Consider the following 26,704-nt stretch of genomic DNA (forward strand, 5'->3'; position numbering starts at 1 on the left):
GTCTTGAGACGCTGAATTGTTTGTAAAAACTGTCTCTTGCTATCTGTTACCATTTTCGTTCTATGGTGAAAAAGTTGAAACCTAAACCGGAGATAGCTAATTTGAATCACTCCCAGTACTAAAAGAGAGTTAACGAAGCAAGTGGAACTTACTCTTAAAACGATAAATAGTTTTCAAAATACCGCTTTTCTATATACCGGTATGTTACAGTTTTCGTTCTATGGCGATAAACGTTGAAACGGGAAGTGTCTAATTTTAACCACTTCCGGTTTGAATAGAGAGTTAACGGAGGAGATGGCAACTATCCTTAGTATTCTGAATCGATTGCAAAAATTCGCATCACAATATCTCTTGCTGTTTTTGCTCTGATACTTGTCAAGAGACCGACAGCGCCCCTCATGCACAGCATAGTTTGCAAGTCTAAAAGAGGGATCAGTGTGAAGTTGGCCAAATTAATTTTGTAAATATATATTGAATTGTTTCGAAACGAACTATTTTTTTTCAAAGCTATCAATAACAAAGGATTGATTTTGGTTTTGAATCGAAATTTAAAAAGGGAGAGGCTCCATACACATATCAAAATACCGATATATTGTTTTTGATGCATTTACTTTTACACAGTCGTGCAACAGCATTATCATTCTGTGCATACATATATTCAAAATTGCAAGTAAAATGAAAAATTACTCCATTTTACGCAACTAGGTGAATCGTATGATGTAAACTGATGCTTGAGTCAAAAGTTACTCGCAGTGGCGGATGTAGGTACATATTTTGGAAGAGGTTTCTCATAGTTTTTTTTTTTTTAAGGGGGCGTTAATCTACGGCTTAAGTGGAATCCAAACCATATGAGCTCCCACCGGGAATCAAATTCGAGTCTCCTGCGCCGAAGACGCTTATGCTAAGCATATAAGCAATAGCTTATAGACTATTTTGTGTTTACATAGCTTAGACATATAGTATCTAAATTACTACTTTGAAAAAAATGGATACATTGTAACAGCTCTTTTCTCCATAAAAACAACACTGACGCCCACCGCTATTGCTTCATTGCATGTATTTACGTTACATGCTTTCTTAATAAACAAACAAAAAAAATCGAATTTACACCTTTCATCTTTTTCTGCATCTCATAATGCATAGGAAGGGAGTTCATATATAAAAATATACAGTGAAACCTGTCTATGTTGGCCATCATCGGTTCCATCGAAAAGTGGCCAACTTAGACAGGTGGCCAACTTACAGAAAATAAGTGTGATTTGTGTATTTTTAGAATAGGATTTCTAGTATTACTTGATTGTAAAGTTTTAATAAGCAGTGGCACGACAGCTACTTATAAATAATGTATATAGAGTAATCATAAGAATACACAGTACTAGAAAATATTACTATAGTATGTTTAATATATGTGCATACCTTTCTCTTCCTGAAAACTAGTCTGGTACATTGGATTATTCGGATTGAAACACAATAACACAAACAACCATGAAATAGAAGCGTATATACGCAGTTTATTGAAATTGATATTATAACACACTGAGTTATTCAGATTGAAAACAAGAAAAGCTAAGTTGTAAATTGAGAAATTCATATGTAATTTATATGACTTATTTTCAGTTGTTACTGAATGGTGGTTTATTCTAGACGTATTTGTTTTATACTTTTTGGCAGATATGCACATTCTAATCTTGTAGTTAACTACCTCTTGTTAATGAGCTAGAAGTGTTTCCCTCGGAGCAAAAGATGTTTTGAGAAAATCTTGAGGGAATTCATATCTAAAAAACTCCGCTATCTTTTGACAAGCCGACAGGTACCAATAGTTGACAATTGAGATGGATAGTTTTAACCTTGAGAATTTTCCCGAATTACTAAAGCTCCCCACTGATGAGAGGAGTTGATATAGCTAATGGTTTTACCAAAACAGACAGGGTAAACAAACACGTACAACCATTTCATGAATTCCTGTACGTGCTTTTTCTTATTCACACCTTCCTTCACCACCCCTTTATGAGGGCAGCGTTCTGGCCATTTACCTCCAAGAACAAATCGTGCGAATCTATGCTTCTTTGTGTCCAGTCACAAATACAGAACATCTGCCTCTCATATGGGAATACGAAAGAGTTAAGAAAAATAACAAAACGGTATTTTTCGTGGCCAAGATACGCAGGTAAATTTATCATTATCATCATAGGATAAACGTTGCTTCAGTGTGGCCAACTTCCAAGATAGACAGGTGGCCAACTTATAGAGTAGTAAGTAACGAATGTCTTATGGAAAATGCAGGTTCAAGACGAACTAGGCCAAGATAAGCAGGTGGCCAACTTAGAGTGGTGGCCAAATTGACAGGTTTCACTGTACTCTCTAACATGTAAGAGTATAGTTTTTATATATAACAATAAACTTAGCAAGAAATCTCACTATACCTGTTTTCTTCATCCGAAAAAAAAAAATAAAAAGTACGGGTCTCGTTTCCCTTATATTTCCTGGACGTGAGATTATGTTGAGTAAGGGAATACACTGTGAGGATCGATCTTTCATGTTGATCTATGCACTAGCCCAGAATCTTAAACTTTCTGATAACGCGGACTCCCTGTTCATTCGGGAAGTGATCTGCGGACCCCCTTGTAATGCTAATTTGAAATTTCACATGCTATTAAAAATATACTAATTAGAATTATTACTGACAAGAAAAAGATTCAGAAAAATAATGCAATAAGTAATTTATTCTAAAGATACATGATTGTTTCCTAGTGAACGAAATTTCAATTGAAAATACAGTAAGTTTCAAGACTAAAAATCATTTAAAAAAAGGGAATTCACTTGATAAACAACGTTCTCAAATCTGTGGGATCACTAATGTGAGAAATGAAATTCTTTGTGTTTTTTCCATAATTGTATTGAAATGTGGAATCAGTGATGAAAATTTTCCGGAAAATTTATATTGTCTTCATCGCTAAATAGCGTTATGACTCCACACCGATAGTACATGAAGGTTTAAAGGAGTAACGCATTTCAAAACTCCTATGACGGATAAAGAATTCAAATTTTTGTACTTTACCCGTTAATACATTGTACAGATCAATGGTATACGATATGAACTTGTGTGCCTGAACTCCCCTTTATAACGTTGTGTATACGCCACTGGGGGTTCTTGCGTTCAATTTGAGTTGTCATTTGTGAAATCTTTGATTAAATCTGTGCTGAGCAAATGTATTTCATTGCAAGTCCAGTATCACGTGAAAAAAGACAAGCAATATATTGCAAATACCGAAATAAAAGTGTTCTCAGCAATCCGCATTTTCGCTATTCAGCGTTCTTTACCAGAAATGGAACGATTAGCTTCAAACTCCTCTTCCGTACAAGCTTACTAGACAGTGGTCAGTGGTGTCAGGTTACTTAGAGGGATGGAAGTATCAAAAAAGAAAATTCCTACGAAGGTCGCAGACAAACGACATCCCACACCCTCTGCCCCATCCTTCGCGAGGAAAAAAAAATAAAGAGGGGGAGGTAAACTTCTAACTCAACCTTCCAAATTGGGTTCGACAACACTGCCATCTATATTTGTAAATTTCGTAAAAACTGAAAGCTATGCCCCCTGCGAACGTAAAATTGTACTTCTTTCTGACGACACTATTTCATCCCTTTAGACTAACCTTAAGCCACTGCTCGCAGGGGCTTCCACCCATAATTTCGCCACAGAACAGCTTCCATCTTCTTGTTGATTGTTTCGCCTACATGGCCAGTCCATTTGTGCGATATGAAGTTTTCTACCTTTGAAATGGCTGTGGTTAGTTGTATAGACTGACTCTCAGTTCCTCTATTATTTGTGGGATCTCACCGTAGTTGTGTTCTATTGAGATGAGCTGTCTCTGCAGGAGGGGATTCTGAAGAATACTTTTAGCTTTCTTCACACATTCAGCATCCTCCTCCAATTGGAAAAGAAACATTAATTAGGAAAAATTTATACAATACGATTTGCTTACTTTGCAGAATATCTATTGAAAATTGCTTTAAAATATTGCTTTTAACCGGAAATATGTTTTTTATCGCGGGAACAGACAAAATATAGCTTTTATGGCTTTTTAAATGTATGTGGGAAATATGCTGGACCCCACAAATCGCCTACATACGAAGTTTCAAGATGATCAGAACGTTAGGGCAAAACATGGCAAAATGGCATTTGACGGGCTCTGGTTATAATTTTATTTAGAAATAGAAATACATTGAAATTTTACTAACCTCTATGGGTTTCCATGTATCTATGGCGCTCCCACTGCTTGTGTCCAACGTATAGCCATTTGCTGCAGCAATAGTTCGTCCTAGGCCTTTGTCATCTGAGACAGCATACAATAATTCATCTGAAATAAGATAAAATAAAGTAAAAACAGAAACATAAGACGATTTTTTAAAATCTTTTATTGAATAAAACTAAAACTACATAATGTTACTGCTCATTAAGGACTCTGGCTGGCTAGATATGCAATATGTAGTCGGCATGGTATATCTCCTATTGCTTATTTCTGTCTTTCAACATTTAAGCTGTTAGTTGAAGTAACTCCCCGATTACCTCACAATACAAGACAATAATCTAGAATTCTATAACTGTATTCAAAGTTGTCCAAGAGACGAGAAATATGGCTTTCTCTTCTCGTCTAGTCTCGTAAATGTTCGTAGCAGTCTCGTATTGACTCACTCTCGAAGAATTCTTTTCTTATTTCGATTTTTGGAAAGTTTTCTTCGTCTCATCTTAAATTATTCTTGTATCGTTTTGAAAATTTATGTATAAAATTTATATTCTGATTTTTTTTTTTAAGTTTCTGCGTCATGAGAAGCCCAAGAAAGGTATGACATAGCAACAGTTAAACAATATAGTATTTATTTTTGAAATATATTGTGTAATAACTTACATATCTGTAAACGTTGATAAATACTCTTAAGTATATTTATACAACCACTTTATCAATTTATAATTTTTTTAATACTATGAACAATGGAACACTAAACAGTGTTTGAGTCTAACTCGTAAGACAGGTGAAGTAGTGTTGCCCACGAGGCTGAAAAAAAAAATCTTGTCTCGTCTTGAGTTTAAAAAGATACTTTTCGCCTCGTTTTGTTATATGGTGGGCAACATTAACTATATTAGAAAACCAGCTTAGACAACATACTAAAAATACACAGGCTAATAATTCATCTCCATTTTAATTAACAGAAAATTTTATGTAAGTTTCTCGTTCACTATTGTAATTTTTCTTTTGGAGCGAAGCTCCTTTTTACTCACTTAGGCGTTCATTTGTCTGGATACTCCTCCGAGATCCTTCAACCATTCTCACCAAATTTGAGATGGTGATTTGAGAGCGCGCGCTGAGTGTCCTACTTGGTCGGACGTCCCGATCGGACATACCATTGAGGAATAATAAATAAAAAAAAAGAAAAAACGGGATGCCCATAGACTTAACATTCGAAAAGAATTTGGAGCACGAATTTTTATTGTAAACAATTAAAAAAAAAAATTCCGCATTAGAAATGGAACGAAGTCCTTTCAGTCTTGTTCCGTGAACAGAATTTTTCAAAGACCTCCTCCGTGGCTAAGCGCTTAGCGTACGCGCCTTTGGTGTGGGAGATCTGGGTTCGATTCCCAGCAGGAGCTTACGTGGTTCGGATTTCACGTTAATCAGTAGGTCCACGTCTCATATAGCCTCGCTGCTGAAAGGGACGTTAAACTCAAAATCAACTCAACTCAACAATTTTTCAAAGCAAAGCGGGCGTAGTGAGCGTAGCTAGTAACGCTGTTATTTATTAGTTTATATATGCTTTGGTCAGAATTCGTCTTTTATTGTATATTTATTAATCTCATTTCTGTTGTTATGTATTTGTGTATGACAAGAGCATGTTTGGTATTGTATGTCAATATAGTAAACTATTTTATTACGTTATTGTAAAAACATTGTACAATCTGTTGTGTAAACAACATAACCGTGAGACAGCACGTTGAAAGATATTTCATTTTGGTGTGATATTTTCTTGATCAAGATTTTATCGAAAAAAAAATCTTGAGAACACGTGTAAGAATTCAACCAGATTATGTATTTTATTATTGCTGTTCGACGCTTTCCAGTAGTATATTGTAACGTTCCGCATGTCTACACGTCATGGAATAACCACGTGTAAATAAAAACAAACAGACGACGGTCCCGAAGAGGAGTCGCTCACCATCGCCAACAGTCGGAAGGACGAGAATCAACGAAGGAAGCCGACAATACAGGATAAAAGGGAACTGCACGTTTTGACCAACATCAATCTTCCCGGATTGATCGAAACACCTAAAACCCCTCTCACGACGCTTGGTCACCGAGAGGTACCCATCCTTATACCCACGACGCTTGGTCACCGGGCTCCTATCTTAATCTTACCTAAGTAGATATTAGAGGAATTACTTATTATAATTTGTGTATATAAGAAGACTTTATAATAAAAAGGTGAAGGGAAAGTCCAAATCCCGAGTACATTTTATTGCTCTACCCAAGAAATTTTACAATATAATCCTCAGGTTACTTTCTAAATGAGTAGTGAAATAGGTAGTGAACAAAATAAAAGACATAAATCACAAAAATATCTATTCAATAATACATCGAGAAAACTTCGTTTTACTAACTAGTACGTCTACTATAATATTCAATGTATTAAAAATCTGGGTTTATTAGTCTGAAGAACGCTGAGGGTACTAAATACCTTGTTTCCATCATCAAGTGATCTACTCGGTGTGAAGGTATGTATCTTTCAACCAAAAAACCTGCCTACACTAGTTTAAACCCTAACACACACATCTAAAACAATATATCTGAAACATGCTACATGAACAACAAACTACACACTAAATTCAGTTTATTATAAATAAACATTTACTAATTCAATAACTTACTTGCCATTTTTATCACAGTTCTATTTAGCCGTTAAACAAACAATAATAAACATCCCCAAATCATCAACACCTCTCGCTTGCACATCATAGGTACATTAAAATGTACTGTTAATTCCTAATAATAATAACAGGTACAATCTATGTTACTCACAAGTCTCTAATAGCCCACATCCTACTCAATTTTAATAATAATAATAATAATAATAATAATAATAATAATAATAATAATAATAATAATAAAACAGGTTCACAGTTTTAATATTTGGTACAGTGTTACTTTCAGAAAAATTTTCAGGACGGCACGGGCACACTTAGTAGTCAGAGGAGCAGTTTTGGTATTACTCTATTTATTACAGACGTATTATTCTGGTCTCTTTCGGGAGGCACTCTCAAAGCTCCGGGGGGGGGGGACACTGACCCCTAATAAAACATGTCTGGAAGAAAGACTGATTTGGTACACTAAAGGTTATTTTTATTGCTCCACCGTGTTACTTTAATTTTTTTTTTTCAGCTGGTAAACTGGTAATATTGTTGGCACACGTTCTTTTTTAAGAAGTTTATTTCACCAAAACTTCTTTATACATAAAGTATATATCCTGTGTGTCCGTCCGTCTAGAAGACAAAAACTTCAAGAACTAATTGGCAAAAACCTCAAGATTTAATCGACGAATCAACACATTTAGTGAAAATGTACTATAGACTCAAATGTTAAAAACTGAGATCTTTTTTTTGAGCCGATACTCAAACCGGAAGTGGTAGAAATTAACCATTTCCGGGTTTAACGATGATTGATATAGATTAAGATTAGGAATTAAATTTCTAGGCTTTCAGCATCTATGACTGCGGGTATTAGCCCGTCATATACGAGGGATGATGTCCCTCAGCTATGACATTTCTCAGGGAACTGGAGGGAAAGAAAGGATTGGAGAATGAAGAAAACAGCCTGGGACAGTTATGTTACGTTTTACAGAATCGATTTAGCGTTCTCTCTTAAGCTCTTATTGAAACCGAAAGTGGTAAATATCAACCACTTCCGGTTTTAACGTTGATTGTTATCCAGTGAAAATGTGAAGAGTTATCGGAAAGCGGTTTTCTGCAATCAACTAAGAATGCTAAGAATATGTTCCATTTTCATTCTAATCTCTCTATTAAAACCAGAAGTGCCAGAAATTAAGCACTTCCGGTTTTAACTTTGATCGTTACAGAGTGAAAACGGATGGCGATCGTTACAGGATGGCGAGAAGCTACTTCCTGCAATCGATCAAGGATTCCAAGAAAACATCCCATCTCCGCTATAATCTATCTATTAAAACTTGAAGTGGCCGAAAATCAAAAACTTCCTGTTTTAACGTTGATTGCAATAGAGTTGAAACGGTAATGTATATGAAGAAATGCTTCCTGAAATCGATTAAGGATACATTAAGGATACATTCAACAATACATTTCATTTCCATCTTCAAGCCTCTGTCAAAACCAGAAATGGTAGAAATTAACTATTACTTCCGGTTTCAATTTTGATCTACATGGAGAAAAATGCTAGAAGATAACGAAAAGTAGTTTTATGATATCAATTTAGCGTTCTAAGAATAGGTACCAAAATCTTCTCTCTTAGAATCCTATTCAAACTGGAGTGGTAGATACCAACCACTTACGGTTTTAACATTGGTTATTACTATAGAGTGAAAACTGTTATACACAGCGAACTGTAATCAATTAAACGTCCCAAGACTATATTCCATCTCCACTCCGGAATATAGTGGTTTAAATCTACCACCACTTCCGGTTTAAGTAATAATTTAAGTAATAATCGGGGTCGAGAAAACGTCTGACCCGTTTAAAATGACTTTCTTAAAATAACAATTTGATTCGAGAGTGTATGAGAGTATCTTCTGTATCTTATCATTTCAGCTAAAACTAAGATTAAAAGCATTGGACGCTTTTCGTAAGGTTGAAGAGTAAAGGTTTTATGGATATTAAGGATGATATCGCACCCAATGCTTTTAATCTTAGTAAAATTTTACTATTGCTCTGTCACTGAACTAATGCTCTGTCACTTGTTGAAGTAATGTTTCATTAACGTGCGTTGCCTACGCATAAACACAATCTAAATACATTTATAATAACTTAATTCATTTTACCGGAAAAGGATAAGCTACAACGAAAATTATCTGAAAATATTGTATAGTCATTTGGTTTTGGAATTTATACATTATTTCAAGCTCTAGTTAGAAATCGAAATGCGTCAATACTAAGTTGCAAGATTTGATTCTAACAAATAAATCAAAAGTAATCTAATAAAAACGTTGTAGAAAATGTCTAACAGTTACATGAAAAAAAATCCTGATTCTTGATCTCATATAAACAGAGTATGGGATTAACAGTGCGCAAAGGATTCGAGGAGAGTTGATTTTGAGTTTAACGTCTCTTTCAGCAGCGAGACTATATGAGACTTATTAACGTGGAATCCGAACCACATGAGCTTCCACCGGGAATCGAATCCGGGTTTCCCACGCCAAAGGCGCGTACGCCAATCGCTTAGCCACAAAGGAGCTCCATACAATGGATTTGACCCTACTTTTGGTCATTTAGGATGTATTTCATATTGATTATATCTCAAACTGATACCCCTTTCAGTGCTTGAAAGATTCATGTCCGGATATTGCAAATAACTTATAAAAGGAAAGTTCACGTTTTCATGTATTTAAACAGATCGTATAAACTTTATATCTCATTTTCTCTCAAGTTCGGTAATTGGACTTGAATCCCTTGGGCTCTGAGCGCCCCATATGACACATACTGATATTACTCACCGAAAGGTGCAATGGCGTATATTCTCCCAAATGGTCCTGAGATGGTGATTTCTGACTTCCCATCACTTTCAGTCCCTTGAAGACCAGCTTCCATACATTTAACACGAGCGTTTTCTCTATCTGCTACGCATATCATGTTTTCTTCTTCTACCAAAGCAAGGCTGTGCGGGATGTTCAAGGGCTCGTCATCTAATCAATGAGATACATATAAAAAGACCAATCAATTCAGTGAGTATAAAAACCCTTAGAACTTACTCATACAAAATTCATCAAAATTTTTTACAATATTTGTTATTCTTCTTACATCATAATGACTAACATATTTTACGTAGAAGGAATTAGAAAAAACAAAAACAAAAACAAATAGATTGTATTTTTCAGACTAATTTTGATGGATTGTTTTTATTAATTTTAATGTGTACTATACAGAATGGTTTCATCATACATTAAAATGCATTACAAAATAATAAATGTAGAAACACAAAGTACATAAACATACATTCTAAGATACAATAAAAATTTACGTTAGATGATTCTAATTCAAGTACGCATTTGAAACCATCATTTACCTATAAGTAGTCAACAACATATATATACAGAATATTGCAATAAAGATATACATATACAACATATTTATTAGATGATGCCAAATCCGCATATTCTAAACTTTATTGAGTTAATTCTTATGGGATTCTATGAAAACAAAATTTCTTGCAAAATTTAAAGAAAATAGTGCAAAGCAATGGGTTAATTATATAATATATTTGTTTAATATATACCAGTATATGTTTGTAATATAGTACGGGCATTTATATAGAAATAATCATATCTAAACAGCATTAGATCATTAAACAGTAGGAATTACGGCAAGTAGAAACTGGAATATTGGAGAGTTCGTAAGTCTCTGTTGCTTGCCAGCCTTGTTTTTAGAATTTTACATAATTAATATTGAGCGATTCTGCATCTATTAATTTTATTTGCGTTAAAATGTGTATTGTGTGTCTAAGAAGACAAAGGTACATCTAATGTTTACTTCAGTGTGAAAAATATGAAACTAATAACAAATTAAGTTGTGAATAAATCAATAGACCATTAAGAGTAGTATTGAGGGTGTCAATACAATGAAATAAAAAATGTAATTAAATTGCCAAAGATCAACGTAAAATCATTTACCTTTCATTTTGAAGGTTGATATACATTTCTTTATATTAAATTACATAACTTGCCGTGTGTGTGTGTTTTTTTTTTTTTTTTTACAAATTTACAGTAAATTTATAAGAAAATATGATATTTTTATTGATAAAAATATAATTTTACACCATTTCATATAGTAATTTTACTTTAAAGGTGTAAATTGATTCACATAGAGGAGTGGCAAACAGATTGCCATCGTTTTTGTAAATTTACCTATGATTTTTTTTTACAGTGTACGTAATAAATACACTAAAATAATAAATGGATAAATAGTTCGAGAGCGACTACTTACTGTTATCATTTCCGTAAACGTAAGTGACATTCCCATCTGCTGAGTACTTGAGAATTCTTGAGTTACAATATCCATCGGCGACAAAAAACTCTCCTGTGCTGGCTACCGCTACATCTGTTGGCTTACAAAAGTGACTTAAATCATCTCCAGGTTCAAAACGGGTGCCCAGAGTCAGCGATGGTGACTTCGAACCTGGTGGGAACTGGGTGAAAAGAAAGTAACAAAGATTGAAAGAAGATTGAGTGTTGGAATTAAAATGGAATGATACATGGTTTGAAATGCTTATTTCGAAATTGTGAACATTACATCGAGATTGCTCACATGAGTGTTGTCTGTTACTACTTTCAAACAAGTAACAGTGTCATGTGTACACCACATGCAGGAGTTTGGTTTGTACGGTGTGATATTTTTTCAATTATTATTTAAACCGGAAATAGTAGTAAATTTATGCCACTTTCGGTTTTAGTAGAGAAATTAGAGTTGAAATGTAATATATTTTTAGGACGTTTAATTGATTACAGAAAACCGCTTCTCGCTATATGTTACAGTTTTCGCTCTATAACGACCAACTTTAAAATCGGAAATAGTTGGTTTCTACCACTTCCGGTTTGAATAGGAGTTAAGAAAGAAGATGGTACCTATTATTACAACGCTAAATAGATTCCATAAAACCGCTTCTCGCTAGCTTTTAGCGTTTTTGCACTATATTGAAACCAGAAGTTGTAGAGGATTTCTACTATTTCCGGTTTTAGTAGAGACTTAAGGATGAAAATGAAGTGCATTTTGGGAATGTTTAACCGATTGCGGAAAACAGTATCTCTCTATCTATTACTATTTTTGCTCTATACCGATAAACATTAACACTGAAAATGATTAATTCATACCATTTCCGGTTCGAGTATCGGCTTCAAAAAAGAACTCGGATTCTAACTTTTGACTCTCTACATTTTGACCAAATTTGATGAAGATTGGTTAAGTAGTTCTAGAGATTTTGTGTCTCCCGAACTGACGGACAGGATAATATGCAGGGTGTTTCAAAACAACACCGACAATGTTTGGGAGGTGATTCCTGACACCAAGGTAAGAGAAAAATATAGACTATCCTGGGTGTACAGATGCTTCCTTTCGGAGTTATAGGCTGCTGAAAACATGAAAAAATGAACTTTAAAGATCCGTAGCTCCAAAACTATGGGACCTACCATTGTCGGGTCAAGACTTCACTTAGAAACTAGTATGTACCCTATCCAAAATATATGTTTCAGAAACCTAAAGTACTCACGAAGTATTTTTTATAGAGGGAGTTTGCCTATAATTTGAAGTACTCTCCAACTGCCTCTATAAAAATTGTTGCGAAAGTACCGTAGGATTCTGAAACATGGATATATGGATAGGGCACATACTAGTTCCTAAGTGAAGTCTTGACCCGACTACGGTAGGTCCCAAAGCTTTGGACCTATAGATCTTTAAAGTTCATTTTTTCATGTTTTCAGCAGCCTATAATTCCGAAAGGAAGCATTTGTGCACCCAGGTCGGTCTATACCTTTTGTTCCATCTTGGTGTCAGAAATCACCTCCCAAACGTTGTCGGTGTTGTTTTGAAACACCATGTATAAAGGAATATTGATAAAATCAAGATTTATGCTTTATTTTGCAACATCTCATTTATATTATTTGCAGATGAAAATATGTCCAACTCAATCGGATGGCGATGAAACATGGTGCGGAACAGTATAGAAATCAGATAAAATATAAGATAGATAATAGATACGGTTACAAAAGTGCGTTACAAATTACTGACATTTTCATCATTATAAAAGCATATAAAATAAAAATACATAGATAGAAGATTATGATATTGTGGAATAGTACGGAGTGAAACGTATACAATTAGAAAAAGTTTATTGCAGCTCGGAGAGAGTTTGTAACATTGTTTTCAAATCCTTGCTGAACGCGATGCAAATTTACGAAAGGACTAAACGGCGTGACAAACATCTTGGCATTTGAAGGCGGCGCTCCAAGTTTCCTTTAAATGCTGCTAGCAAATGAGAGGCCAGCGGTATTGCCACGTTTATTTTGTATACATCCACGTGTATCTTCTGCCACCTGATCGCGCTATTGTTCGTCTCCTTAGCCATAGCCACACCCTTAGCACTCGGCAACGTCGCGTCAGAGCTTGCGTTTTATTCATTTAGCTGAAATGCCAAGATGTCTGTCACAGGCTTTAGTAGCACTAACCCTAAGTTCTCGTAATGAATTTGTAACATTGATAAATAACATGATGACTTCTTTGCTTGAATGTGTGTCGCTAAAGGTGTGTTTTTTTAAAAATGTTTTTACTAATTGTTATTATACTTTTATTCATGAAAGCTTAATTTCTACGGAGAAAATTAAGTTTACCATCTGCTGCTTAACCTATGAGAAAAAACGATAGCAATTCAGGAAATAGAAAATATGATTACGGAAGTTGATGCTCTTTAGAGTGGTCAAAAATCACGTACATTCATATGGTTTAACGGACAAATGGGTGCATGTAATATTTTGAATAAATTAAAACATAAAAGAATTCAGGATACAAACAGATAAGTATATCTTACGTTAAATATTTTATGCTGTTCTGTCTGACATAATGAAGAGTTCATAAGAAATTGTTTATTATTAAAATTTAGTAGTGTTTAAGTAAGACGTCTAGTCACAACAATTACTTAAAAATATTATAATACAACAAATCATGAAATGGACTATGCCTATTGACTTTTAGTGCTTGTATGCTCTGGCTACTATGCAAAGTAAAGCAGAAAAGGACTCATACCTCCCTCCCCGGCATTTCTTAACCAGTAACAGCGTATAAACATACAGCAACGACTCCACAAAACAGACGCACGAACTCGTCAGATAGGTTATAAGCCTACTAACTTTTCTGTTTCAGTCGCCACATTAAGATCTCGAAGCAGCACTAAAGTAAATGGAAGCTACACGAGTAATGACATAGGAACCATTTTGGGAATATCTGAAAATTGTTTCGAACATTTTGATTGGCTAATCGTCTATTTTAACGTTCATCATTGGCCATTCCATTCTCAATTAGAGAATAAATTGTCGTTACTCGCAAAACTTCCATTTACCCTGAGGAACAGTAAATCATTCTCCCACCTATTGATGTAATGGTTAATTAATTGATGTTATCCACGCACATATGTTGTCCAAATATATATAATAATTAATTTTACAGAAAAAACAATGAGGTAGAACGAAAATTAAGTGAAAATACTGTGTTTTCATTGGGGTTAAAGAGCTGTGCAAAATTTCAGAGCTCTAGTTACTAAGAAAATACGTGAAACTTAAGTTTCAAGATTTTGCTCTAACAAAAAAGTCCATATAGAAATAAAAAATATTGTAAAAATAATTTACGCAAACAAACCTTGAAAACTTGATGCAATGCTACATCAGTTAACCAAATGTTGCCGTCCTTATCGATAGTAATCCCGTGAGGTAGGTAGAACATGTTGGCTCCCCAGCTATTCAGCACTTCGCCACTTACTGGATCCAAGGTTAGCACTGTGTCGATAGGAATCGGCCCCGCCTTTATATGATTATAACGCTCCGTTGCATTAAAAGAACTGTAAGATTCAAATTAAAATAATGTAAGAATATTTATATAAATAATAATTTAATTAAATTGAAATTATAGGAAGCACGAATTTATCGCAATTTTTTGAGTAGCTTTGGTAAAAATAGTCTTCGTTGTTTCCTTGGGCGTACTACTGATTTTAAGGGATTAGGGAGTAGATTTCTGGAATTTCGGCATCTATGGCTATGTTAGCCCATCACACATATGAGGGATGATGTCCCTTGGCGATCACACTGCCCGGGGAATTAGAGGGGAAGATAGGAATGGGGAAGAAAGAAAGCGGCAAGGGAACATAATGTTAGGTACCATCCCGGCATATTCCTTGTGTGAATGAGGAAAACACAGAAAAACTTCACTCAGAATGCCTGGCCTGAAAAAATTGTTACACCTTTTCGACCGAGTGTCCTCACCGGGAATCGAACCGGGACCGCTTGCACCAAAGGCGCAAGCATTAGCGACTACGCTGTGCGGGTCCCCACTAATGATTTTAAGATCTCTACTATTGATTTCCTTCGAATGAAACTTTTCCTCCAAAAGCAATTTCTAAGGGGAGGTTGGCATGCAAAGAATGTTATATAGACCCAGAGTGTTCCAGGAATAAACCAACAATCTTCTCATAAGTGTTTAGGATCTCAATACAAGAGAAAAAAGAAAGTTTATCTGCGATTTTGGTCAGAAACGACTAATCACAAAGGTGATACCAATTTAAGGTAATTAGTTGATTTAGTCCTAAAGTGACTACAGTGAATAAAACAATAACTGGTTTAGGAACTCAATGAAGATAAAGTTCGTCTGCGACTTCGGTCGAAAACGAGTACCTAGGTAGTTACGGAAATGGAGCTAATTTAAGGTAATCATCCTACAGCCAATACCTTACATATTCCCAGGTCCGAAAACAGTCATAGAGGTTTGGGGGGGGGGGCATGAATAAGTTAGGGGACCCAAGCCATTAAAAATTCTCATACAAATATCTAAATTGTGTTTTCTGCATTAATAATAGCATTTTTTATTGAGGTCTGGAGGGGCCACAAAAAGTTTAGGGGGTCTGGTCCCCCTAGCCCCCCTCTAGTTGCTGGCCTGCATATTCTCCATCTACATTATTAGGCATTTCCGACCAAACTCAGAGATAAACTTTTTTTTTTTTTTTTTTTTTTTTGGGTATTGAAGTATGAATACGCATGCGAAGATTGTCGTTTGTTCTATACGGTATACCAAGTCCATTAATTATTTTAACAAATTCCATTAATCAGTTAAACAAATAGTTAATGTAAGAGGAAGATAAAGCAGCTTCCCTTTACGCTAGATAATATATCTCTAATCAATTTTATCCAATAGACTCAGTCTCTTGTAAATGTTTCCAACAAAAGAAAGAGATCTAACCATGAAGATCACTACTACGGGATCTGTCCAGAAAGAAACCGAACTTTCTAAATATAATGGTACCTACCGTTTATAAAAGTTATTCAGATTTATTTCTTTAAAAATAGTCTTCTCCACTATTAATATAATACACCTGGAAGCATCCTGGAACACACTTCTTGGGGTAACCTGCAGACTTCACTACATAGCATCGGCAAGCAGAAAATCGAGGACAGTTTTGTTGATCGTATTTTTTGGATTTTTTTTTTTTTATTTTTTGATAGACCTCGTACTGTTTCCAGTTATCCATTTCTTCCTTCTAAACTTACTTCTCTGATGAGAAGTTCTTGTTGATACCGAGGTAAAAGTATTTTCATATTTTCATAATTGAGAAGCAGACTGATGTGTTATCTTCCTTGGGGATGGGATGAGTAGGTCTAAGTGTCTGTGATTTTTGTTGCAATTATGTTTTCATCATTAGTTGTAAGCATAAAGTATTCCCTTGTAGCAACAACACAGAAACAATTAGTCATTGTTTGGCGTTATCCTGTAGGAAACCAATCTAGTTAGAACTGTTACTCACTTCCCAAAGATTCTGATTCATAATACCTCTAATTTCATTATCTTCTAATTTCCTCTTGGGTTACTCAAAATGCTCCTTTCACCAGGTCTTCCATCTTCTATTTCCTATGCGAGCAACTATTTCGCCTAATTTAAACATTTCGATTGTATTATTCGTAATCATGCTGTACAGAACGTCACTGACATTATACTGAAAGACTCTACGCTCGCAAATTTTGAGCGAAGCATTGCTGTATATGGAAGCATATAATACAATTTTTGTCGTTTTACACCGTGTCACTGAAATGTGCCATGTAGCGTTATTCAGAGGAAATGCTTCAATTTATGATGTATTAGAGACTTATTAGCTTACTAAAAATGTGTAAGAACTTGAAAGAAAGAAAGCTCAAAATTAATATTGCTGCTTAGTTTCACACAAAAGCTTACTTCATGGCTCGCATTGACATTAAAGGAAGAAGTAATAATGAATTATTTGAAGTATAATTTTAAAAAGTTTCGTAAGTTTAACAATTCTTTCAGAAAATTCACATTAGCACAGAAGCTGTCACTGTTTATTATTATTATTATTATTATTATTATTATTATTATTATTATTATTATTATTATTATTATTATTATTATTATTATTATTGTTATTATTATTATTAATCTTGCTATTGACAAATTTTTGTGTGCTGCCTTTATTATTCCATCTAAATTTGCAACTTCAAATTTAACAGTTTAATATTTTAGCACAGACCAAACAAGTTAGTCTCTTCTAGTATTGTAGACGATCCATTCTTTATTTTACGTGAATAATGTCAACAGCTTATATAATTTCTTTGATGTTTTATTTATTCATGTAGCAATCTTAAATGTGCTGATACTGATACTTACTTGTTGTCCCATACATTGGGACCTCTATGAAAGATCACTGGCGTTCCCTTGGGATCAACTGCTACTCCGGCAACTTGACCCAAATTTTCAATCGTTTTTGGCCACCCCATAATTTCTCGAGGCACTGGCAGGTCTTCCTCATCTGGTCCATCCTGGAAAAGAAGTTCCCAAAGATGATAAAATCAAAATTTCTGGTTCTAGTTGAGTTTTCGGGCTTAGAACAATTCGTATATTCTACAATATTATTAGATTTGATCAAAAAAAAAAAAGAAAAAAGAAAAAAAAGAAAAAAGAAAGAAAGAAAAAAGAAAGAAAAAGATTCCAAAGATGAGACAAATAGCAATCGATAGATGCTGTTGAGTTAAAAAAAAATATATATAAGTCTAAAAGTTCATGACTTGTTCTCTAGAAAATGATGGAAAAAATGTAAATCTAAAATTTCATCCAGTACGAGAGCCATACCAACGTATTGAGATGAAACTGATATTATGTACATGCTTATTATTAAAGTCTTGATTGTGACATTAAAAATGAAATGAAATGAAATATTTCGATTTAACGTCCTACGATTATGTCCTAGGCTAAAGAAGACGGATGATTAAAACAAGTAAATGATGATGAAACAATTGCTGGAATGAGAAAGTGGGAGGAAACGGGAGTACCCGGAAAAACCACGAACACGATGTTGTCCACTACAAACTTATTTTAGCCGGTGATCGAACCAGGGATGCACGCATCAGAGGTAAACATCTACCACTGAGACACCGTGCCCCTTCCCGTTATAACAGCAACAAGACGAGAGTAGGTATGAGATACAGCCCAAAATTATCATTAATTCAAACTTTAATTTCTATTAACTAAAATATTGTCCAAATCTATCTACGTATATATATAAAAATGAAGGTGACTATGTTAGTGGCTTAATAACTCTTGAACCTCCCTACCGATCTCGATCAAATTTTCAACATAGTTCGAAGCTGGAAATGTTTTTATCATTTCACTTTGACAGCCCAACTTTGGGCAGGGGGAGATAGATATATAAAACTGATCGAAAATGGCCGATATTAGTATCAAATCCATAGTGTTCGTTGTCACTGAGACAATGACACTTCCGATGCCATTTAAATCCAAATTCAACCCCCATTAATACTCCTAAAGGGATGGTGACATGTAAAAAAATTGAAAATGATCGTAGTGTCGAATTCATAGTTTTTGGAACCTCTAAGTTGATTGGTGTCAGTTTTAGTGCCTTTTATGTCCAAAATGAATGCGAAGAACGAGTATTCTGTTAGTATAAGATATATATCAGTCGATTGATCACTTCGAGCTCAATAAGATAACTTGCTTGAGGGTAATTTTTTTATCTGTAGTTTTCCAGAAAATAGAAAGAAACGAACTTTTGTGTCACTAAAAAGGATAATGTTTGTCGCTAATAATAATTGGCAGTTTTTATTTTGCTGCAAGAAATTGTTATTTATACATTTAGGTTTAGCAAAATACACTAGCAGATTTTTTCTCTCTTCCTACCGTTGACTGACACACACATACTCTTTACTCACGCACTACTTGTAATATAATGGATGGAAGAAAATAGGGAATAGAAATGAAGTGAAGAATCGAATATAACATTTAAACATAAATATGACGCACTAACATTTACCAGATGATGATGCAGTTCTTCTTAATTAAGACAACTCAACTTTCTTTTTCTAAAAAATTGAAGAATTTACTGCATGAAGGGTTATCTGTACTATTCTACTAATTCTTAACTGGTGGTGTATGTGTTTGTACGTGTAGCTGTCAATAACTAAAAAAAAAAAAAGTGTAATCTATTTTAATTGAATTTTCATCGGAATATAATTGTAGACTACATTTTTTAAGATTGAAATTCCAGGGACAAGGGCAAGACAAAAACTGCAATGAAGAGTTTAAAAATAAAAGAAAATTCATCCTTGATTTATATTGGCAACATTTACGTACATTAGACTGATAACTTCCTCCGTTATATGCAATTGATATGGCTGTTAGACCGGTTTCGTTATATGCAATTCATATTGGTGTTAGATTGGTAACTTCTTCCGCTATATGCAATTGATATGGGTGTTGGATTGGTAACTTCCTCTGGTATGTGCAATTGATAAGTTCGTTAGGTTGGTAACTTCATCCGGTATATGCAATTGATATGGGTATTAAATTGATAACTTTCTCCGTTTATGTAATTGATATTGATGTTAAGTTGGTAAATTTCTCCGTTATATTAATTGATATGGGTGTTAGATTGGTAACTTCCACCGGTATATGTAATTGATATGGGTGTCAGAGTGGTAACTTTCTCCGTATATGTAATTGATATAGATGTTAGATTAGTAACTTTCTCCGTATATGCAATTGATAAGGGCGTTAGGTTGGTAACTTCATCCGGTATATGCAATTGATATGGGTGTTACATTGATAACTTTCTCCGTTTATGTAATGGATATTGATGTTAGATTGGTAAATTCCTCCGTTATATGAATTGATATGGGTGTTAGATTGGTAACTTCCTCCGGTATATGTAATTGATATGGGTGTTAGAGTGGTAACTTTCTCCGTATATGCAATTGATAAGGGCGTTAGGTTGGTAACTTCATCCGGTATATGCAATTGATATGGGTGTCAGAGTGGTAACTTTCTCCGTATATGCAGTTGATATAGGTGTTAGATTGGTAACTTTCTCCGTATATGCAATTGATAAGTTCGTTAGGTTGGTAACTTCATCCGGTATATGCAATTGATATGGGTATTAAATTGATAACTTTCTCCGTTTATGTAATTGATATTGATGTTAAGTTGGTAAATTTCTCCGTTATATTAATTGATATGGGTGTTAGATTGGTAACTTCCACCGGTATATGTAATTGATATGGGTGTCAGAGTGGTAACTTTCTCCGTATATGTAATTGATACAGATGTTAGATTAGTAACTTTCTCCGTATATGCAATTGATAAGGGCGTTAGGTTGGTAACTTCATCCGGTATATGCAATTGATATGGGTGTTACATTGATAACTTTCTCCGTTTATGTAATGGATATTGATGTTAGATTGGTAAATTCCTCCGTTATATGAATTGATATGGGTGTTAGATTGGTAACTTCCTCCGGTATATGTAATTGATATGGGTGTTAGAGTGGTAACTTTCTCCGTATATGCAATTGATAAGGGCGTTAGGTTGGTAACTTCATCCGGTATATGCAATTGATATGGGTGTTACATTGATAACTTTCTCCGTTTATGTAATTGATATTGATGTTAGGTTGGTAAATTTCTCCGTTATATTAATTGATATGAGTGTTAGATTGGTAACTTCCACCGGTATATGTAATTGATATGGGTGTCAGAGTGGTAACTTTCTCCGTATATGTAATTGATATAGATGTTAGATTAGTAACTTTCTCCGTATATGCAATTGATAAGGGCGTTAGGTTGGTAACTTCATCCGGTATATGCAATTGATATGGGTGTTACATTGATAACTTTCTCCGTTTATGTAATGGATATTGATGTTAGATTGGTAAATTCCTCCGTTATATGAATTGATATGGGTGTTAGATTGGTAACTTCCTCCGGTATATGTAATTGATATGGGTGTTAGAGTGGTAACTTTCTCCGTATATGCAATTGATAAGGGCGTTAGGTTGGTAACTTCATCCGGTATATGCAATTGATATGGGTGTTACATTGATAACTTTCTCCGTTTATGTAATGGATATTGATGTTAGATTGGTAAATTCCTCCGTTATATGAATTGATATGGGTGTTAGATTGGTAACTTCCTCCGGTATATGTAATTGATATGGGTGTTAGAGTAGTAACTTTCTCCGTATATGCAATTGATGTGGGTGTTAGATGGTTAAATTCCTCCGTTATATACAATTCATATGGGTGTTAGATTGATCACTTTCAGTACAATTTTCTTCTTTTATTGGAACTGCTGGATAAACAGGTATGAAACTTATAGTCTTACATGGTAACTTTTAAAAACCATTTTGACAATCCAGTCGAAGGGCATACGGAGATACGGAGATACGAATAATAAAAAGTCGCACTTATTTTAGAATTGAATTTGTCTAGGATCTTGGAATACAATTTTGCATATGATAGTGTACGCAGGATATTGCAGTGACAATCATAAAACGAAACTGACATGAAGGTTCTAGAATGCTTGCCTTATAGGCCAAAGCAGACTGATGATTAATGGAATTGAATGCTTATGAATTAATTGTTGAAATGAGAATCTGGGAGAACCCTTGAAAACCCAAGGACATGATGTTGTCCACTATAAATTTACATGGTTTGGAATCGAACCAGGGACCTCTCACATCAATACGAGGACTCTACCACTTAGCCAATGTACCCTCCAAATCATCAATCCCAGTTAGGTGAGACAATTAGTTCGAGAGATTTATTACATTTTTTTTAAAAAAAATATGTTTTATTTTTTATGAATAGATGACTAAATCTTACATAGTGAAATCACTCAAATCAGATGGCTAAAAGGAGAGAGATATTTTCAACGGCTGAAAGTTAGGCTAAAAGTTACGGATAAATAATAATGTTGAAAATTGAGAATGGAAATTGTGTGAGGATCATTTATAAACACCGTACAACATTGTCAGGATAAGGAGACATACTGTATGAGCCAACAATGGTACTAAAGCGAGGGACAGTGTAATCAATTTCAAGCGCCGACCGACACTCGAATAAACGAACATTTTATTCAGTTGTATGAAGTTTGGGAAATCTTCTTACAAGGGTTGAAGAAATGCAGAAAATTCAATACATGGTGGATGCAAGCGAACGCAAGAAGTTTTTTCTTTCATTTTTTATAAAAAAATCCCGAACAGCTGGACATTGATATTCAACAATCTATCTATCATAAGATTAATTACGTAATTTGTCTATAAAAGCACATTTATTTCAACTTTCGAACATAAATCCTTATGGGAAATACGCAAAATTGCTTCCAATATTTCAACTAAAGAATGTAAAATAATGAATTAAAAATATCGCTACATGAAAGAATGTCGGATATATACCAGTATTACATTTTGAAATGTTTCTTTAATCAATTCTGTTTAAAAACTCATTCTTTTTTCTGGCATCCCTTTCGATCTTTTTAAATTTAGGACTTTGTACCATAATATTATACTTATGGTAAATTAGTTAAAGTGAAAACCTTAAATACGTAAAGTAAAAAATGCACATAATATTTTAGGAATTTCGAAAATCTCTCCAAATTATAATAAGGACTCTTTGGAAATGATGTAATGATACAAATTAAGAGAAAATTTTACTTTAATTTATTTATTCTCTCATTTATTTCTAAAAGCAAATGTGTGCTGTGACAGAAACGCATGCATCATTAGAGCAAAGTGGGTCATATGAGCAGTATGGCTTCACGTTATGTAACATTCACTTAGTTTAAGCATTGAACCTGAAGCACTAGCAGGTGTTCATAAAGGTCATGTTATATTTTAGTTGCTAGAGTCGAGAAATACTGACTAAATTCAATTATACTCTTTTGTTTCGTCTACAAATATCAAGATAATGTTCTACTGTTTAATATTTTCCCTCCAATTTTCTGGTTTTCCAAAGTTATATATGACTAGAAAATGTCTTACATGTTAATGCGGGGTGGCTCTGCATAGCGTAGTAGTGTGAGCGGTTCCGGGTTCGATTCCCGATAGAAACACTCGGTCGGAGAGGTATAACAGCTTTTTCAGGTCAGCCATCCTGAGTGAGATTTTTTTCATTCACACCCAAATGCCGGGATGGTATACAATGCAGGAGATTTCAGGCTCATAACCGGTTGTTGGTGTAGATACGGGACCAGATCAGACGCCAGTTAACACTTCGTTAACTCAAGAACCTTGGTCACAACTTACGATAACTGAACCTGAAGAAATGACAAAAATTGATATGGCTTGATGACTTTGTGTTATCAGTTACTTCACTTATACTAGGGTTTGAGTGTACTATAGATCCTATGAGACCATTAACCCTACCTTGCAAGCTGTTTGCAGTTCTACTCTAGTGTGTGGGTTATTCTCTCTGCACATGTTGAGTCTGAGAGTCACGAAATTTCGAGGGTGCAGCAGTTGCCCAAAGACCCACGCAACAGAAAGTTAGAGTTAAAGCCTTCAGGAAAAACAACAACTTTACTATTTTAACTCAATCTTTGGATTCAAATTATCTGGAGATGGCGAACCTCATTTTGTAAAGTATTTTTACAACTGTACACTTATAATGGCATACCATTCCAAGGAGCATTTTGGATTGTTTTGAAGCATTATGTTGACTAAGAGACAGGAGTTGAATCTTGGGCTGTCTCACCTCAGAAAGGTGTCGTGAAAGTGACGTTTGGTCTCGAAAAGTGGCTGTTTGTATTGGAAGAGTTCTATCTTGTCTCGTATTTCGTCACGGAAGTTCTGTTTCATCTCATGGGTAACTCTAGTGTTGACATCACTTCTTCCAATAAGTAAATTCATCCAATCAACCATGAATGCAAAATAATACAGATGTCATACGGATCCGAGATGTTTCTATGCTGTAGTATGGGCCTTTACCAGCTACCCAAATAGCATGGCTGAACATCTCTCCAGAAATTTTTTGTTCACTTGTAGATGCAATGCCAAGTAGAGGTTGCTCCACTTTGGAGTGTTAAGAGTTCTAGACGATAATAAGGTTATTTCAGAACCTTAACATGCTGGTGGGTGCATCATGTAATTTATTGGATATTATAATAATTATGAAACTGTCTTAAAAAAAAAGATATCTTGTTCGGTCCAGGTAACAAGGAATCAATTAAATATTTACTAAACATCTAGGAAATATGTATACTATTATCAAATCCTTTTAAAACGATTCAGTGTTAAATGAATGATGTATTATTTGTTTCATTATACATAACAGTAAAGAAAGACAACAAAGCTATCATTGATTTACACTATGTATTGAACGACTCTATACGTAAACACTTTTCACGTTGCCATGGCAGGTAGTTTGTTAAGTGCATGAGACATATTATACAGTGACACACTACGCAACTACTCCCGTTGAATGTCAACATATTAATCAATACTATTATATTTTATAAAATGTTCACTTTACTGACTTTATGTGATTATTACTCTCTGCAACAGACTTTGCGTTCTACCCAGTTTTCTTGTAGAATCCTAGTATCGTTTGCGGACTTCTATTTTTGTTTTAAACAGATTTCTGAGAACTTTTAACAGAATTTACTGAATGAACTTCTCCATGAAAAACTCATTTATTGAATATGTTAGGTAAGGTATCAACATACTGTCATTATAGTCGCTACGTTAAACTTGTGCCTCTTTCGTACTTCTCAACTTTAAGTGTAAGTACAGTATATGTTAGGTATATGTTATATACGTCCATCTGTATGTGAGATTCCAACCGGCTACATACAGTTCTTTCCGCCTACATACAGTTCCTTCTTTCTTCAATAACTGTATGTTAAAACTGTTTTGTTTATTAGAAACTAAACACAACTATTATTTAAAAAGTAGTTCAAAAGAAACCAAAATAACATGATACGTAACCAAATGCAGTTGAGTTCGTTCCTCTACTCGCTCCCTTAACTTAGATTTTTGGAGTGTTGTTTTTCTGGCAACATTGTAATTTCTACGGATGGCAACACTAAACATTTTTCATGTTCATATTTTCTGTTGTAGAATAACATTATCTATGACTGTGATAACTTGCATTTCACTATCTCCTTTCACTTATGAAAAACAAGCAAAAGAAAATTTGTAAATTTTGTATCATTTTTAGTAAGCCAGGCTCTTAATGAGTAACAGTGACTTTAACTGTGTGTACTCATATCCCATACATAGAAACAAAATTTTAAATTTCAATGGTAACGTTTATTTTATTATCAGTTTATAATTTTACTAGATATTTCATATTTTATAATAATCTAACAACAACATATAACGATGGATTCTTCTTCGTATACGAACTCAGGTTAAATTTATTACCTTAGTTGTTTATATAATTATGTATATATACGTAGATCATATATATAAGTTTGCTTGTTTCCTTGATTTTCTGATCCTACGCCAGATTTTTTTTTTTTTACTTAAAATCCTCAACAGTATTTCATTGTGTGGTGAAACAAATAAATACCAATTACCATTATATTTTCATTAGTCTGAATCCTATTCATAATTATATTTCTTATTTACAATATTTATCTATCTTATTTACAATATTTTAAATTATTTTTTTGGTAATAGATAACTAGAGCGATTATTCTGGTTGAGTTTGTTAATGGATACAGTACGTTAGCGTCTTAACGGATAATGGTGGGTATCTACATCCCATACATATATCTTTCGCGTGATTCTCTTTACTGTCTTTACTAGAGTTTTTTTTATATCATTAAGGGCCAATCCTACCATCTTCTGATATCTGTCTGATATAAATATCCTCCTGACATTTTTGGGATAAGTGTTCTACAATGTCCTGATAACAATAAGGTGACTGATAAACCCTATCAGCTGGTTGGTACTTTGACAGGAAGTTCAATTGCCTGTTAACAGCTATCAGCTACTTGTTAGTTTTCGTGTAGTGAATCATGGACGAAATCGAAGAATTGTTGATGGTCTCCGAGGACGATGAGGAGATTGTTCAATATATAGCGAGGCCTAGAAGACCATTTTAGTTCGAATATATGCCAATTTATAACGATAAGTAGTACCCGTTGGCTACAAGTTCCCGCATATAAGCGCCATGTAATTTGTGTAGTTAGAAGATGAAGAAATATATTCTATATAAAAATATAGAGTTTAATTATTGAAATTGAATGATATATAAAAACATATCTAAATTATTAATCTAATTTACATATTTTTAGAGGTGGAATATCAAATAAATGAATTAATTAAAAACTCAGATTGTGTTATCAGGTGTAGTATTATAAAATTGAGTGTAATATATAACGAAGTTAACGTTATAAATTTTAGTATTGCTTCTTAGG

At 34.2% G+C, this 26,704-nt stretch overlaps 1 protein-coding gene across 1 annotated transcript in view; it reads right to left on the minus strand.

Moving 5' to 3' along the window:
- Pal2 (Peptidyl-alpha-hydroxyglycine-alpha-amidating lyase 2) overlaps positions 1-26,704 on the minus strand; it is a 63,508-nt gene that overhangs the window by 21,492 nt on the left and 15,312 nt on the right. The window contains exons 2-6 of the mRNA XM_081745769.1: positions 17,660-17,811; positions 14,633-14,831; positions 11,216-11,417; positions 9,730-9,918; positions 4,240-4,358 (exon numbers count right to left, since the gene is read on the minus strand). Coding sequence (XP_081601895.1) covers positions 4,240-4,358; positions 9,730-9,918; positions 11,216-11,417; positions 14,633-14,831; positions 17,660-17,811 — 861 coding nt within the window. The remainder of the gene's footprint in view (positions 1-4,239; positions 4,359-9,729; positions 9,919-11,215; positions 11,418-14,632; positions 14,832-17,659; positions 17,812-26,704) is intronic.

This window comes from Thermobia domestica, chromosome 2, assembly GCF_964235325.1.
Source record: "Thermobia domestica chromosome 2, izTheDome1.hap1.1, whole genome shotgun sequence".
Taxonomy (NCBI): Eukaryota; Metazoa; Arthropoda; class Insecta; order Zygentoma; family Lepismatidae; genus Thermobia; species Thermobia domestica.